The following is an 18708-nucleotide window of genomic DNA, read 5'->3' as shown; positions in this document are numbered from 1 at the left end:
TGTGCTATACAGCTCTCTGACTCCATGACTCTAAGTCTGTCCCTTCCTAGTGGAAGGGGAAGTAAGTGTTCGGTTCATGAGGACAAGATTCAAAGATTGGGACTTTTTGGCTGCTCATGGAACTCTAAACATCCTGGATGATGGGAAAGGAATAGATTCAGATTTTGTTGTTGTGTCACCATAGTCACCAGAGGGGTTGCTCTCTTATTAGGGAGAAGCGACTGGGGGTGATTTAACCTGAAGGCCACCAGACTTCAGGTGAGGGAAGAGGTTGAGAAGGAGAGTCCTTCATAATAACCTCTCATTCATGCATGAGATATGCGTGTTGCAGCCATGGAAAGACATCAATTCTCCAACCTTAGTTATGGTTTACGAGGAGATACGGGCACGAGGGTAACGCTACTGGACTAGTGATCCAGGAACTCAGGGTAATATCCTGGGACATGGGTCCAAATTCCACCAGAGCAGATGTTGAAATTTGAATTGAATAAAAACCCAGTATAATGGTGACCAAGTAACCACTGTCAATTGTCGTGAAAACCCATTTGGTTCACTGATGCCCTCTAGGAAAGGGAATCTGCCATCCTTAGCTGGTCTGGCCTGCATGTGACTCCAGATGCACAGCAATGTGGCTAAACTTGAACTGGACAAACAGGGATGGCTGAAGCATGCATCCCATGAATGGATAAGACACTATCCCCCTTAATAAGTGGTGGTATAGCGAGGGTCAACCAGAAAAGTTTATAAAAAGATGACCTGGGTACCTTTTGGAAGAGAGATCCTTGCCTTGTCTGACCTATGTGTGACTCCAGATCATAATAATATGCTTGGCTCCTAACTATCTTTTGAAATACCCCGAGCTATCATTTGTTCAGAGGCAATAGAATGTGTGACAGATGGTGACCTTACCAGCAGTACCCATATCAAATGAATGAATGAAGAAAAGATGTAAAAGACAGTAGGTATCCTTCCCCAAAGAACAATTGTGCACCAGTGAGTACAGGGACATAGTATATATAGTCTTTTACATATTTTATTCTTTATTCACAGGACGAGGGCCTTGATGGCAAGACCAGCATTTATTGCCCATCCCTAATTACCCAGAAGGCAAGTAAGAGTCAACCACATTGCCCTGGGTCTGCAGTCATATGTAGGCCAGACCAGGTAAGGATGACAGTTTCCTTCCCTCAAGGACATTAGTGAACCAGATGGAGTTTTCTGACAATTGACAATGGATTCATGGTCATCATTAGACTCTTAATTTCAGATTTTTAAAAAAAATTGAATTCAAATTCCACCATCTGTTGTGACGGATTTCAAACGTGGGCCCCCAGAACATTACCTGGATTAAACAGTCTAGCAGTAAAACCACTCGGGCATTGCCTCCTCCATTGCTATTTGCCAAAGCCCTGATCCACCACTCATTTCGACCGCGACTATTATGCAACTCAATTAACCCTCCATTTCTCAGAACACATTAAAAACTTCATCCAACAAAATCTATCGTTCTCAAATTTGAAACCTCAAATCCTTGCATTTATAATCTGTCACAGCAGTGAGCCCTAGATTCAGGTGGCTCAGTGGTTAGCACTGCTGCCTTAAAGCGCCAAGGTCCCAGGTTCATATCCCAGCCTTGGGTGACTGTGTGGCGATTGAACATTTTTCCTGTGTCTGCGTGGGTTTTCCTCCGGGTGTTCCAGTTTCCTCCCACAGACCAAGGATGTGCAGGTTAGGGTGGATTGGCCACACTAAGTTGCCCATAGTGTCCAGGGATGGGCAAGTCAGGTGGGTTAGCCTTGGGAAATGCAGAGTTACAGGGATAGGGTAGGTGGGTGAGAGTGGGTGGGATGCTCTTCGGTGAATCAGTGTGGACTTGTTGGGCCAAATGGCCTGTGTTAACACTGGAGGGATTCTATTCTAAAAAAAATTCCTGCTACCCTTCATGTGGTAAGCGTTTCCTGATTGCTTGGAAGCAAGTGCCCCTGAATGATTGTAGTCTAATATTGAGGGCATCCTATTTTGTTCTTGATTTCCCCAAATCTACAATGAAATGTCCTTTTAAAATTTTCAGCACTTCGGTCAGATTGATCATACACAATCAATTACAAAGTTATCTTAAGAAAGTTCTCCGAATTAAACTCTCCTGTCCAACACCATTTGGAGGTTCGTGTTCATAACCAAAGTGGCATTGTTTTCTCATTTCTCATTTTGTTTCATAGAAACTGAATTTAGATTGACAATATTTGAACTCACAAACTCTGCTTTATTGCTCCAATAAAATAATCACCCAGTTATTGGATCTTCAAATTGTTCATGCAATAAAAAAAACCTTTAAGGGAAAAGGCTTAAATTGTAATGGAGATTCTATTTGGTTTGCTGATTGGGCAGTCTGCACTGTACAAGTGAAAGCAAAGCTGCAAACATAAAATGAAACAGATGAAACCTATTTTCTGCAATTGATAATGACTGCAATTTTCCTACGATCAAAACTAGCAGTGTTTTTTTTAAGCTGCAGTGCCCACTAGGCAACTTAAAATACTATTCAACCATCACTCGCAGACTGTCATGAACATTGTTGGCTTCGAACCTCTAATCATTCTCTCTTGAGACTTTAAACAATTGAAGATTCCTTCGAGCTGCTTATCTTCCCAACTTAGCATTAATTGGTCCTGACAGCCAACGTTCTACCCATCCTGAGTCAGATAATGCACTGCCACTGCTGTATATTTTAAATTCGGCTGGCTCTGATCAGCTGTCTTCAGACATGTGTCTGTGCAAAAATACTTCAGACCTCACCCACATCCCCTCGGTCCTAAAATGAATGATTCCTCAGAGCTGACTGCACATTGCACAAAGGTGTCTTAACGGTGTTTTCTGAAATCATTACTGTTATTAAGTTACAGAATCTTATGGTGCTGAAGGATGCCATCTGACATGGGTTGGAAAAGCTCTCCAATTGGACCCAATCCCCTGTTCTTTCCCTGGAGGCCTGCAATTTTTCAAGTTTATATCCAATTTCCTTTTAAACATTACCATTGACACTGCTTCCAATAGCCTATTAGCTTAAGGAATTTTGAACACCATTACTCACTGCATAAGAAAATGCCTATCCTCCCATCTGTTCTTCTGCAAGTTACCAAATGCCCTCTTATTGTCGACCTTGCTGTCACGGGAAACAATTTATTCCAAACTACACTATCAAATGCTCTCAAACTCTTGAACATTTGGATCAAATCTGACCAGAATATTCTCTGCTCTAAGAGTAACAATCCAAATTTCTCTCGAATCTCTATGTGATTGAAATCTCTCACTGTTGTACCCAAGTTGTTAAATTTCCTCTCTACCCTGTTCAACAATATTACACCCTTACTTTGGAGGGTTGAACAACTGAACAAATTGTGGCCCTATCAAAACCACAAAGATGTGTAACATGGTGCTGCAATTGCACAAACCATGTTTCCATTTGTGCAGAATCTAAAACTAAAGATCATAATTAAAAAATAGTCATTGACAAATCCAATGGAGAATTCAGGAGAGACATTTTCACCCAAGGAGTGGTTAGAATGTGTTACTTGCTATCACAAGATATAGTTGGTGAAAAGCATCAGTGTACTACAGAAGAAGCGAGAACTGTGCAGGGGTGGGAAGGGAACAGAAGAATTTGCTTATAGCATTTGGATGAAAAAGGTGGAAGCCCGGTGTGAAATATAAACACCAATAAGAGACCAGGTTTTTTCAGTCTAGGATCAAGCTGGACAACAACTCAAACCCCACCACCATCTCCTCCTGGCCTACATAACGATCCAATTTAATTTCCCTTCTATCTTGACATACTATCATAAGCTGGCTGAAGGTACCCACTGGAAAGTGACCGCAAAGGGGTCATTTACAATTTATTTCTGTCAGCAACAGTAATAGTGACAATAGTAGGTGTCACTCCATTCTGACCCAGTCACCTTCCAAAACCTTTCTTTGCAGAAAAGTCCTTCCCATCTCATGCAAACATCATGATGAATTGTTCTCTGAGTGGATTTTCCTGGTTCAATTTCGTTGCCCTTGTTCACTTGACTCTGTCAATGCTCTCTCCCATGCATTGCATTTCATCTTCCTCTCACCCCAATCTTTCATCCGATTACACTTTCTCTCATTCCTACCTGCAATTGGGAAGACACAAACCACATTTTTAAAAATACATTCATTCCTGGGATTGCTGACTAAGCTACCATTTATTGGTCAAAGGGCAGTTAAGAGTTAACCTCATTCTTGTGGCTCTGGGGTCACATGTAGGATCGACCAGGTAAGAATAGCCATTACCCTCCCTAAAGGGCATTAGTGAAGCAGATGGGCTTTTCCAACATGGTCATCATTAGACACTTAATTCCAGATTTTTATTGAATTAAATTCCACCATCTGCTGTGGCGAGATTCAAACCCAAGTCTACAGAGTATTACTTGGATCTCTGGTTTAACAGCAATAGGATAATTAGGTCATTATCTCCCCGTAACCATACACTCCCCTCAACAAAAGGGACCTGTAGTCACTTGTCACCAATTGAAAACTTACCTGCAATATTTGCTTCTTATTCTGTGTCATGTCAACATACATCTAAACCCTGGAACTTTCAGCAAGAAATACTGACTCGTTATTTTACCCATTTGCAGTTGATGGCGAACAAAAGTCATGTCACGACCATCTGTCCTCCTTAGCCATTTCTGTCAGCGTGATGATAAAGTGTGGAATGTTCCTACTTCCTGAACTAGAAGGGCAAAGGGGTGTCAATGGGAAAATATGGTGTGATTGACAGGAGTGAGATTCCTGGCATTGAGACTAAAAAGGTCCAGCTCTGCAACCAAGTTTTGAACAGCAAGGCAAGGATCTTGCAAGTGAGCAATGAGGCATTTTTTGCACTTATTTGCATGCCATTAGCCTCTCATCTCACCTCTTTGATGTACAGTTTCCTCTTCTCCCATGCACTGGAAAGAAACTAGATGTTGCCAATTCCTGACATGGATACCTGGTGACTCCAACTCATCGTATGTTCCACCAGTCCTCCATCTCGGACACCAAGCACCAAAACCTCAGGGCATACTCCAGAAAAAATTACCACCCACCCCCTGCCAGCCACAAAGCTTGGTGGATACATAACGGCCTTACATCACCAGCCAACAAGGCACAGCTCTGACCCACTCAAAACACTGGTCTGCACTTCACTGTAATGCTGCTACTGTCAGGAGACTTTGTACTCAGGGACAAGCACTCCGCTCATGGGTTGGATCATGGTGCATGTCTGGGCTCCTCACTTGCCCTCTCAGTGCCCATTCACTTTGTGCCTAGAACATAGAACAATATAACACAAGATCAGGCCCTTCGGCCCACCATGTCTATGCTGACCATGAAACCATTTTAAACTAATTCCACCTGCCCGCACATGGTCCATATCCCGGTATTGCCTACCTGTTCATGTGTCTGTCTAAATGCTTCTTAAACTTTGCTATCATATCTGTTTCTGCCACCTCCCCTCGCAGCGTGTTCCAGACGCCTTCCACCCTCTTTCCTCACATTCTCATTTAAACTTTGGCCTCTCAGTTTTTAACCTCTGCTCCCTCGTATTTGACATCCCTGGGATGGAGACTCCAACTCGCAACCCTGTGCATGCTTCCCATCATTTTATACACTTGTGTCAAATCGTCCCTCAGCTTCTGATGCTCTAGTGAAAACAATCCGAGTTTGTCCAAAATCTCCATATAGCTAATACACTCCAATCCTGGCAACATCCTGGTAAACATCTTCTGCACCCTCTCCAAAGCCTCACATCATTCCCATAGTGTGACAACCAGAACTGCACAAATTTTCCATGTGGCCAAGATTAAGTATCATACAGCTGCAACATGACTTGGCAACTTTTATACTCAATGCCCTGAACAATAAAGGCAAGCATGCTGTATGCTTTCTTTATCATTTTGTACACTTGTGTTGCCACTTTCAGGGAATCTATTGGTTTGCATCCCAAGATCCCTCTCTATATCAATATCTCTCAGGGTCCTACCATTTACTCTGTACTTTCCTCTTGCATTTGACCTCCCAAAATGCATCACCTCACATTTATCCAGATTAAACCCATTTGCCAATTCTCTGCTCAACTTCCCAACTGATCTATATCCTATTGCATCCTTTGATCTCCTCCCTCACTGTCCACAACTCCCCCAATTTTCACATCATCATAAAATATACAGACTACCCACATTTTCATCCCGATCACTTACTTGCGGCAGCAATGTGGCTCAGTGGTTAGCACTGTTGCTTCACAGTGCCAGGGGCCCAGGTTTGATTCCAGCCTTGGGTGACTGTCTGTGGAAATTTGCACATTCTCCCTGTGTCTGCGTGGGTTTCCTCTGGGCGCTCTGGTTTCCTTCCACAGTCCAAAGATGTGCAGGTTAGGTGAATTTGCCATGCTACATTGCCCATAGTGTTCAGGGATGTCTAGGTTAGGTGCATTAATCCGGGGTAAATATAGGATAGTAAGGTAAGGGAATGGGTCTGGGTTACTCTTCAGAGGGTTGGTGTGGACTTGTTGGGCCAAAGGGCCTATTTCCACACTGTAGGGATTCTATTCTATACAAATAACAATCTCAATTATCCAAACGAGACTGGCAGGGAGTATTTTGTTTGGATAACCGAATGTTCAGATAACTGATCTGATCATAAACAAAGAAAGCATTCTCAAGTGTAAATGGAATCCCATGACACAAAGCCTCAGCCACATGCACTGACTCGTGTGTTACAAATCAAATCAAATCGAAAGGCACTCTGGGACAGAGCGGGCCTTCTTTGCTGTGGTTTTGCATGATTTCTCAAATGTCTGTCTGAGTTTCTGTCAGTGTTTTTGCGCAGAGCTGTGCTGTTTTACTCATACAGGTCAGGAAGGTACCCGAGTCTAAAACCGATTGTCGAAAATAATCAAACCCAAACTTTGGATTGTAATTAAAGTACAAGGGGAAAAGAAAGCTGCATGTAAGTCTCTAAATATACCTCCTGAAAGAACCGCTGTCAGAAACTTACCGCTGTGTATGGCAGCGAGAAAGAATAAGAGAGGAAGGAGAGTGAGAGAAAGGGGGCAGGGACAATGTGAGGGATAGAACGAGGCAGAAGGGCAGGAAAGAAAGGAAGAAAGAAAGAAAGAAAGAATAAATGACAGAGGCAGAGTGGGGGAGAAGTTGCTGAGTTCACTGGTGGGCAGTCTGTCTTAGAAAGAGGGTTTCTGCAGATAGTATTAGAGTCTGGTTTCTGATCTCAAACATTGGTAGCTTGAGATCTTATTCAGATAATCCGAAATTCAGATAATTGATGTTCAGATACCAAGGTTGTTCTATATTACAAACAACAGAGGTCCCAGCACTGATCCTGGTGGAACACAACTAGTCATAGACCTCCAATCAGAAAAATATCCCTCAACAACTACCCTCTATTTTTGTTGCCCAAGCCAATTCTGTACACAACTTACCATTCAATATGGATCCAATGTGACTTAATCATCTGGACCAGCCTACCATGAGGGACCTTGTCAAATGCCTGAACTTTATGAATTATCATCAAAACTTTCTCCAAAACCCCAGTCAAATTTGTGAGACATGACCCATATAAAGCCATTCTGACTATCCCTAATATGTCCGTTCTTTTCTGTATGAGTAAATCCCGATTGTTAAGAATCTTTTCTAATAATTTCTCTACCACTGATGGAAGACTCACCAACCTATAATTTCCTGGATTGTCCCTGTTGCTCTTCTTGAAAAAAGGAACAACATTGGCTATTCTCCAGTCGCCTGAGATCTCATCTGTGGCTGAAGGCAATACAAAGATCTCTGTCAAGGCCTCACTAATCTCCTCCTTTGCCATATTACAATGCTGGATGGATCTCATCAGCACCTGGAGACTTTTCTACCTTCATGTTTTTCAAGACACCCAATATTTCCTTCTTCTTAATATTGACATTCCCTTGAATATCAACACACCACTCCCTAATCTAACGATCAGCCATGTCCTTCTCCTTTGTAAATACCAATACAAAATACTCATTAATGACCTCACCCACCTCCTCTGGCTCCATGCACAAATTTCGTGCTTTGTCCCCAAGTGGACCAACCCTTTCCCAAGCTACCCTTTTGCTTCTAACAAGTGTTTAAAACGAATTAGAATTCTCCTTAATTCCTCTTGCCAAAGGGATTTCTTTGCCCTTTTAGCCCTCCTAATTCTTTGTTCAAATTCTTTCCTTGCTTTCTTTTGATCCCTCGGGAGTCTTGCGGGATTTCAATTTCCAAACTCTTGCATTTGCTTCCTTTATCTTTTTGACAAAGCTTTCAATATCTGTTGTCATCCAAGGTTCCCAAATGTTGCCATCCTTATCTTTCATCCCTACAGGATCATGCTCATACTGAACTCTGATCAACTGGCCTTACAAATACTCCCACATGTCAAGATGTGGATTTACATTCAAACAGCCTCCCCTAGTTAAATTGCTACAGTTTCTGCCAAATACTGTTGTAATTAGCCATTCCACAATTTTGCACTTTCATCCTAGGAACAGTTTTATTCTTTCCAAGAAATATCTTCAAACATACGGAATTACGATCACTATTCCCAAAATGTTCCCCACTGAAAATTTGATCACCTGGCCAGGCTCATTCCCCAGGACAAAGTCTGGTACAGCCCTTGCCATAGTTGGACCATCTATAGATTGTTTCTAGAAAGAATCCTAGATGCACCGAAAAAATTCTGCCCTATCGAAGCCCCTGGCACTAAAGGAGTTCAGTGAATATTGGGGAAGCTAAAATCACCCACAACTCTGTTGTTTTTACATCTTTCTATGATCAGTCTACATATCTGTTCCTCTATCTCCTGCTCTATATTAGGAGGCTGATAGTATAACCCATCATAGTGGCTGCACCTTTCATATTCCTGAGTTCTACCTATAAGGCCTTGCTAGATGAGCCCTCCAAATGTCCTCTCTCAGTGAGGCTGTGGCATTCTCCTTAATCACTAATGCAACTCCCCCTCCCATTTTACATCCCTCTCTATCTCACCTGGAAAATCTAAACCCTGGAACGTTCAGCTGCCGATCCTGCCAGTTTTCAACCAAGTTTCAGTAATGGTTACAACATAATCGTTCTATGTATTAATCCAGGTTCTCAGTGGTCCAGAGGCTGCTCTCATGTTACAGAGAGAGGAATGACTGGGAGTGGTTTAATCTGAGGGTCACCAAGCCTCAACTGAGGGGTGTGGTTGAGAAGGTGCGATCGTCATGGTAACCTCAGCTATTACAGGAACCGACCCTGCGCTGTGAGCTGCACTCTGCATCGCTAACCAATTGTGCAGCTCACAATTTAACCGACCCAATTTGCTGCTGCGTACAAGTAAACGCTTTCAACCGTTTGCAATCTTTTCAACATGTGCTTGCTCATTGTGGGCTAGAGAAGATCCCTGAGCATTGCAGAAAGAGTAGCACTCCCTTAGACAGGGTGCGCTGACAGGATGATGCTGAGGATGGGTACCTTCATTCTTAAGCAGCAATATATTTCCAAACATGTCTTTGCATTAGCAGTGAGATGTCAACAATGCCATCAAAGGCATTACTTTTCCACTCAGCTCGTGCCGGGAAGGGCAGGTCTTAGTTGGCAGAACTTGGCCTGGTACACGTCTGGGCTTTTAAAATGGCGTCAGCACCAGGAACCCTGGGAGATCCAGGCAAAGCTGATTGCCTGCTGTGCAGGAGACAGTTCAAGCAGGGTGCTACTGAAATGTGGTGTGTAGCTCATGAGGCAAATAGTGGAGAATTGTATGAGGAAACACCTCTAAGCACTCCATAAAACTCTCCAAAATTGACATATATCAGGCTTCTAGTCAAATTATTCCCATAATTACTCTCAATCCATTCTGTACAATGGATTGCCTAGCTCCTGACACAGATTTTCACTCGATTTTATTGTTCAGTGCTGACTTTACTCTGGACTCAGCATTTGTCCTTTGGAAAGAAGTGTTGCAATACAGTGCCCAAAGCATTTGCAAAAGACTGAAACATGAACTCTACAGTGACATAGCACTGAACAGGAAAGCTAATGGTGACTGAATGCATAACAAAAAGCTAGATGTTGAGGGGATTTTTAAAGTCATGCAGAAAGTAACAGAATAGAAAGATTTGGTGCGGGTAAGTTTCAGATGTAAGATGGGTGCTGTTTTGCACAGAGAACTGGAACTGGAAGAGTAAGGAAAATGAACAGGAAGTAATGCACAGACGGAATTATATGGTCAGGTATTAGCAACAGTGAAATGCTTCATCTCAGTTCATTACAAGAACAGGCCTGAGGCATGATTCTACATTGAGCAAAGAGACTTTTGCAAGAGGAACACCCTCAAGGTCATCCAAAAAAAGGAAGACAGCAGTAGAAGCAGCTGGCACATGTGTAGGAAGAGCGCAGTAAGAGTTTTCTTTAACCCAGTTTTCAGTTCTGACTCTTTAGAAGGCCCAAGGGACCGTTCCACTTTCTGTGCCAGCATTCATTATTTTGATGAGCTTAACATTGAGTCAAACAACAAAAAAAGCACATGGGACATTACTGTTCCAGTACATTGAAGAAGGAGAGGAGAAATGTAGAGGGTATCTATTCTGACTTTAGGATGTTCCAATTGTTTCCAAATTGGAAACCATTGGATAAATAGCCCATAATGTTCAGGGATGTGTAGGTTAAGTGCATTAGTCAGGGATAAATTTAGGATAATAGGGTAGGCGAATGGGTCTGGGTGGGTTACTCTTCAGAGGGTCAGTGTAGATTTGTTGGGCTGAAGGGCCTGTTTCCACACTGTAGGGATTCTATAATTCTACAATTCTATTCCAAAGGCGAAAAGGTCAATGACCAGAGAACACAGATTTTAAGATGATCCTTACTTTAAGGAGAAGTCTTGCTTCATTTTCTTTCATTTTCCTTTCCTCCCGTTCCTACATTCCTACATATTGGGGTGGTGGTCTAGTAGTAATGTCAGTGAGCTAGTAATCCAGACTCCCAGGCCAATGCTCAAAGGCTGTAGGTTCAAATCCCTCCAAAATTGATGGTGAGTTTTGAATTCAATGAATATTTGCTCTAAATAAAGCTAGCTACATGGCAACCATAGCTTGCATTTTGCCCAAAATCTTCTCCATTTCTGAGTGTTTCACAGATGCTTCTTTGTGGAGCTCTAGCAGGTTAACCTTCATAACTCTTCACTTCTCAGCCTGAGTTGGATGCATCATCCCTCGATTGTACTACGCTCATTCTATCACGTGCTTACCATTGGCGGGAGTACTCAACACTGCCAGGACTGGTACAGTTTACAGTTCAGCTATGCACCAGCTGAATTGCTGCCAACCATTGACTAGAATTCCAAGGTGCATATAGTCTTCGTAAAACAAAACAAGAAAAATCTTCTGAAGCCATGTGGAGTGACATGGGTGTAATTTCTTTGCAACAGAAGCTTGCATTTTGAAATATTTTGCCACTTTACACCTGTCTAATCAACTATCATTGTAAATGAAGCTACACTATTTCACTACACTTAGTGCCACAATATTGTCTGAATCCTATCTCAGGAGGTGCTGCTCTTTCCCTCATGTTCAGCACAGCATGAAATCTCATCATTGTTCAGGACTGACCATGACTCCTCCTCACCACCACACTCCCACCTCCCCCCCATCCCCCAGGGAAGGACAGGGAGTGAGAAAGTGAGGACTGCAGATGCTGGAGAGTCAGTGTCAAAAAGGGTGGCGCTGGAAAAACGCAGGAGGTCAGGCTGCATCTGAGGAGCAAGAGAGTCCATTTTTGGGGCATAAACCCTTCATCAGAAATGTGTGACACATTATGCCCGAAACGTTGACTCTCCTGCTCCTTGGATGCCGCTGACCTGCTCTGCTTTTACAGTGCCACACCTTTTGAGTTGGAAGGACAGTCCTAACAGCTCCCTGACTTCCCATTAGTCTCTTGTCTGGCTGTACTAGAACCACATTACCCACTCCATGGGCCTTAATGATATGAAACCCCTGAACTTATGCCACACCAACCATGTCCAAGCTCTTGGACTGATGTCAACTGTTACCCTTGGCTTACGGCTCTGGTATATCCAGATTAATTAAGTCCGATTGACTTGAATGAGGGCTGCACGACTTAGCCTTTGAGACAGGGCTATTTGGTAGAAGTATATTTGGTGTGTTTGACACATAAGATGCTGCAGGTGTGCTATTGAATTAGCATAGCACCATACAACAATATGTCCGCCCTCTTGATTGATCACTGCTTGTAAACTTGACCAGCTGCCTTTGTAGTCTCTGGCAGCAGGCAAGACAAGGAAGAAGAATGGTAAATTCTGTAAATGATGTGGCAAAGCACAAAAAGACAATGCACAGATGCTCTGGTCATCCAAATGGGTGCAGAGTGAGTGAATGCTAAGGGAGCAAGCTAAGAGTCCTGTTCTACATGTGATGATCTCTGTACAGGAAGTGACGTGGCAGTAGCATTGCAGTGAGATGTTGGTTAACCACAAAGTGCCGTTTTGCAGTGGAGAGCTGTATTCAGAGTTAAATATGCCATGATGATGTGGTGAGGTTGGAATGTCTGATGCCAATTCCCGAGGAAGGAGTACAGGTGGTCGTTACCCATGGAACACACCCTGAGATTATTGGTCAAGATGGCGACCTGCAGGAGCAAGGGGTAACTATAGATGGCAGTACCAATCCAGACTTTCATGTCAGGAATTGTCTTCATCTATATCTTTCTCCAGAGCACAGAAAAGTGTTTGATTCTTAACTGCCCTGTGGGGACCTCATAGAATCCATTATAAAATCCCTACAGTATGGCAACAGGACCTTCAGCCCAACAGGTCCACAATGGGCCCTCTAAAGAGTATCCCACCCAAATCCATTCCTCTACCATATTATTCTACATTTACCCCTGGGCAGAAGTGGGTACTGGCGATGCTGGAGATTAGAGGCAAGATTAGAGTGGTGCTGGAAAAGCACAACTCGTCAGGTAGCATTCGAAGAGCAGGAAAATCGCATTTTGAGAAAAAGCCTTCATTTATCCCTCTCCACTATAGGCAATATAACATGGCAGATTCACCTAACATGCACATCTTTGGAATGTGGAAGGAAGCCAGAACACCCAGACAAACAGGGAGAATGTGCAAACTCCACCCATACAGTCACCCAAGGCTGGAATTGTACCAGGTCCCCAGCTCTGTGAGGCAGCAGTGTTAACCACTGAACCACTGTACCACCCCCACTACCTATGGCCAACTGGATTGTCGTTCGAAAGACTTGGTGTGAAATAGACCATTCCTTTGCTGAACCCTGCTGTGATTCTATGATTCTGTGGGCTGGAGCGTTTTGGAGGAGGTGGGAAGTTGGCAGATGGGTAGCCTTAGAAAGTTCCCTGCCTTCTGTATTTTCATTTGGGGGGAGTGGGGGCAGGACTGTCTAATGCCCTTCACTTTGAAGGTAACAATGGAAGTTAGCAGATAGCTGGTTTGCCTGCTTCTGTTTATTGGGACATCGGCCCAGTTCTACTGATGAATATCAGGCCCTCAAATGCCATCGATATCATATGTTCTTCCATACACCCCTTCTGTAGCTCCTCATTCAGTCTCACATATTAGTACTCCTCAAGAACCATGCCATAGCTATGGAAAGAACTTGCAATGGACATGAGAAATATTAAACTTCTAGCAATCAAATCGAGTATGTTTTTATACATACCACACTGAAAAATATTTCCTGAGCCATTGAACGAAGTTAAGAACCCTCAAGTGATCAATCAATTTCAAACACAAGTAAATGTCAATTCAGTAACTACATAAAGGACAGATCCTCCTTATCAACCTCTTAAAGCTGTCAATGCAACCTTTGCTGAGATAGGTGATACAAATGCTTTTGAAATCCAACCAAGCATTCCTAACAGTCTCATCTGTCAAAATAAGCCATTAGACCTGCAGATAAGAATGCTTTATGAAATTGGGAACATAGACATATTTGCTCTTTTATCTCAAACTTATACCAGATGGCTCATCAACAAAGCAGTCCAGGAGTTGCTGTCTTTATGTTTTTGGGAAATGAAGTTGTCACAACTCTTCCTGGGTGCTGTATATCCTGCACTGGGCAGTTACAAGGCTCCAGTCAGAACAAAAAACATACAAACTCATAGTTTGCTGCAACACAACAGAAAGGTTTTTATTCCGATAATGTGCCCTCTTCAGAAAGTCAAGAACATGGTAGCTCAGTGGTTAGCACTGCTGCTTCACAGCACCAGGGACCTGGGTTTGATTCTAGCCTCAGGCACCTGTATGGGTGAAGTTTGCACATTCTCCCTGTGTCTACATGGGTTTCCTCCCACAGTCCAAAGATGTGCAGGTTAGGGTAGATTGGCCATGCTAAATTGCCCATAGTGTCCAAGAATGTGTAGGTTCGGTGCTTAGCCATGGGAAATGCAAAGTTTTAGGGGGATGGATCTGGGTGGAAAGCTATTCAGAGGGTCAGTATAGACTTGCTGCACTGTGGGGATTCTATAAGCAAGTGTGGCAAGTGGACATTGGCTGAACATTCACTGATGTCACATGACTCACCTCTTATAGACATTCTGACCCAATATATTACACATCTTTGTTTAATTTATATATGTCACTGTCACGCTGCATAACACTTTAAACCAAGTCTATCTATAGAGAAGGCTTGACACTAATAAAACTGTGGGGCAGGAGGATTAATTTAACCCCCTGCCCCATGCATTCAAGTTAGTAATGCCAATGGGGAGCTGAAGTCACAGAATCGGGTCAATCTGCCATTTGTAAATGGCCCACAAGTGCCCACCTTGATGTGGACTCCTCTGGTCCTGGAGGACATATGGCTCAGTGACTGGTTGCCAAGGTTGATTCCCATTTGGTTCTGAGACAGGATATCCCACCTTAAAGAGATACTGGTCAATCAGAGGTCAGCAGCTCTGAAAAGCCAGCAGAGGCACCAGGGATTGTAAAACATTGGTCCAATTGTGGAATCCAAAAATTGTCCTCCAGACAATGTACTAAAACTAACCATAGTTTCTCTACTGCTTTTGAGTTCATCCAATATCTAATTGATGATTTATCTGGTGTTCTTCCAGTCTCTCTCCAGCCTCATATTCACCATGGGGTTGAGAGTTGCAAAGAAATCCCTGATTTGACTGAATAATACTTAGGGACTGTTGCCACTGGTTAGATATCATCATTGCATCTCACAATTATGATGTGGAGGTGCCAAATAAACCTGTTGGACTATAAGCTGGTGTTGTGTGATTTTTAACTTTATTTCACATTCATGAGAGATCTCCTTACAATCTCCTTACAGCCCTTCCTGAAGAAGGGCTTATGCCCGAAACGTCGATTCTCCTGCTCCTTGGATGCTGCCAGACCTGCTGCGCTTTTCCAGCAACACGTTTTCAGCTCCTTACAATGCAACAAGGGTCAACACAATGACCTTTTCTTGCATACTTAAACAAACCCACCCTCACTGTATGGGCATGAGGTGTGGTTTTATGAGATGACAGGGCCCCTTTGTCCATATCTCAAGAAGTTGTGATTCTAAATGCCAAAAGGTTGGCCAATTTGGGCTACTTAACTCAGCCACCAACATCCGGTGTGCTCGGAGTGTTTCAGGGTAGTACAATAACCACAGCTCTTAATATCATGGCTCACACACTTGCCTTCTGAAGGGCATGTTTGAAAAAACTGCAGCATCCATTTTACACCCCAAAGTAATTCTAACGCTCCGTCTGAAGTCACTTCCCATTGGTTGGGTGTGTAATAGTAATTCAGGTAATTTGCAGAGAAAATATGGAGGTATTTTGCCGTGGGCTGCCAGTCAAACAACAAAATTATTTTCCGTCTTTGCAAGTAAAACCACATCAAAACCACACACTGATATTTCTGCCATATTTCCTGAAATAGCGACAAATCTGAAGAGTAGCTGGAATAAGAGATTAGCACTCTGTGTTAATACAGATAGGCTTTTTAAACACAGTACCACAACCACAATGGATTTCTTGGTATCTCTCATGTCACACTTGAACACTGCATTTGAAATCCAGGATCTTTCAGGCTTGGCATAGTGTTTTAGAGGAAGCTAAATCTGGATTTGTGCACTGTTCTCGCCTGACAAACAAGTCCCCCAATAACACTGAGGAAATAGACGCCATCAAATGGCCTTGCATCTGACTTCCTCTATTGCGTATCCGTGTCTGTCCGAGGTACACACAGGTTCATGGTTTCAGGTGCCTGACTAGCCAAGTGCGTCAAGTGTGTTGCTGGACAGGAACAGTCTCAACAAAACGTCTCGGCAGACCGGCCAGTTGAAATCCACCGCACGCGGGGAAATTTGTTTCAAACATAATTAATTATAAACCGAAACAACTATTGCACCGGGGACGAACAGGGAAGCAGCTTACCTTTTTGTTGCATGTGTTGAATTTTGCCAAAGATTTGTACCAACCTGTGTCAACATTTAGTCTGTTTGAGCAGCACCACTCTTGAAACAAGCTACCCACATCCTGTTGACAGACTTACAGATATGTGGCAGCTTCAGACAATTTTAAGCTCACTTTGTAGCACTTCATTTATGGAAGAATGGAAGTTTGTTTTTCCCTTACCCACTCCATATCTCTCCTTAACTGTCCGGCTCCAGGAAGGCATGGTTCAATTGACACTGTCGATCAGTCCCACAACGCAGCTAACGGCCAACAGGGCTACGGTCTTGCAAGGCTATGTCTGAAGTGCTTTCACTTTGCTGCAAGCGGAACTCTGCATCAGCGAGCCAGCACTGACGTCTTAACCACAAAGGCGGCAAAGGTGCAAATAATGGCGCGTGAGGGATGTTTTAGGTGGAGCCTGGTTAAGGTAGTTCACACAGGCACAGATAGAGGGGTAAAAGACAGAACCTACTTTAAGTACTGTAACCCACACTGAACATTTTGCAATAAAGCACTACCCCGAAACATTGCCTGTGATGAGACTGACACCCAATTGCAAACTGGAAATGAGTTATTCTTTTTATTGTTCTGCCCATTTGGAGCAAATGATTCAAGTTTATGCAGCACGCTGTGAAAAGCTTGTTGGATACATGTAACTGAAGGGTTCTACTTCAGGATTTCTGAAGAAGAATAGGGGCTTCTTCATACACATCTAGATAAAGACATTTGGGTCACTCAGTGGTTAGCACTGCTGCCTCATAGTGACAAGGACCTAAGTTCAATTCCACCCTCGGGTGACAGTCTGTGTCGAGTTTGCCCGTTCTCTCCGTATCTGCGAGGGTTTCCTCCCACAGTCCAAAGATGTGCAGTTTAGGGTGAATTGAAAGTGTTAAGTTGCCCACAGTCTCCAGGGATATGCAGGCTAGGTGGGTTGACAATGATAAATGCAGGGATAGACTAGGATTGGGAGGGATGCTCTTCAGGGAGTTAGGATGGGCTGAATGGCCTGCTTCCACACAGTAGGGATTCTATAATTTCTCAGTGAAATTTCTGCCACACATCCTGAGGTTTGGACCCGGGTCACATGGACATCTTCAAAGAATCACATATGTATTGGCATGTCCTCTTTACCCAGGCTGCTGTGTGGGGGCCGGGAATGATAGCAAACTGCCTTGGAAGATGTGATTCCAGACAATCAGTAAATTTGACCACATCGATTAAAACCTGAACAAGCCAATGGTGTTGGTCACACTCCATATTATATTTTAAAAAGAAAAACTGATTTATGCCCTTTAATTCAGGGGTATTCTGTCTTTATCCCTCTCCACCAAACCTAACTCAGTTCTGTCTAACTAAACCTCAACTGTGACAACTATTTGCCCAAAGTCCCTGTTGGTGGATATGGCAAGTGATCACAAATGATTCCACTGTTTTCCTTGGCTCATTGGAAGGTCTCCCATGTCAGCTGCCCCTTAGAATCCTTTTAAAACTTTACCCTCTCACCTTAGAGCAGTGCCCTCTAGACTTAGACTCTCCTACCCTGGGGAAAAGACCTTGGCTATTCACTGTATGCCATCATGATTTCTTACTGTTATAGTGTAGTCACTGTTCATAAACTAGGGCCAGGTCTTTGGCCACTATTTCTTTAAAAAAGAACATAAGAAATCAGACCCAAAGTTGGCCATTTAGTCTACAAAATTCTGACTGGTCTGCCCCAGTGCTCAACTCCTCTTTCACACCACATTCTCAAAACCCTCAATGCTCCAAAAATCTCTATCTTGTGTCGAGTCATACAGCACAGAAACAGATGCGTTGGTCCTCCCAGACTAAACTCGTCCCACCTGCCTGCTTCTGACCTGTTTCTATTCATGGACCTATCCAAATGTCTTTTAAATGTTGTGATTGTACCAGCCTCCACAACTCTCTCAGGCAGTGAATTCATGACATTCACTCCCCTTTGAGAGAAGAAATATTTTTTGTCTTAGTTTCAAACAAGGGTCCCACTATTCTGCAACTATGTTTCTTCAATCAAGATGCCCCCACTTGTGATACTCTGGATTTACCCTGTCAAGCCCCTTCAGACTCTTGTACATTTCAATAAGATCACCCCTTCATTCCTTAAACTGTGATGAATAAAGGCTTGACCTGTTTGGCTGTCCTCAATAAGACAATCCTTCATCTCAGGAATAAGCCAAGTTGC

At 43.2% G+C, this 18708-nt stretch overlaps 1 protein-coding gene across 1 annotated transcript in view; it reads right to left on the bottom strand.

Moving 5' to 3' along the window:
• Positions 1–16806, bottom strand: part of LOC140492226 (dedicator of cytokinesis protein 2-like) — a 731998-nt gene extending 715192 nt beyond the window's left edge. The window contains exon 1 of the mRNA XM_072591134.1: positions 16689–16806. Coding sequence (XP_072447235.1) covers positions 16689–16731 — 43 coding nt within the window. The 5' untranslated portion in view covers positions 16732–16806. The remainder of the gene's footprint in view (positions 1–16688) is intronic.
• Between the last annotated feature and the right edge of the window lie 1902 nt (positions 16807–18708).

This window comes from Chiloscyllium punctatum, chromosome 20, assembly GCF_047496795.1.
Source record: "Chiloscyllium punctatum isolate Juve2018m chromosome 20, sChiPun1.3, whole genome shotgun sequence".
NCBI classification, from domain to species: Eukaryota; Metazoa; Chordata; class Chondrichthyes; order Orectolobiformes; family Hemiscylliidae; genus Chiloscyllium; species Chiloscyllium punctatum.
Note: the sequence above shows the minus strand (reverse complement) of the source record. Positions and strands in the feature narration are given on the sequence as shown.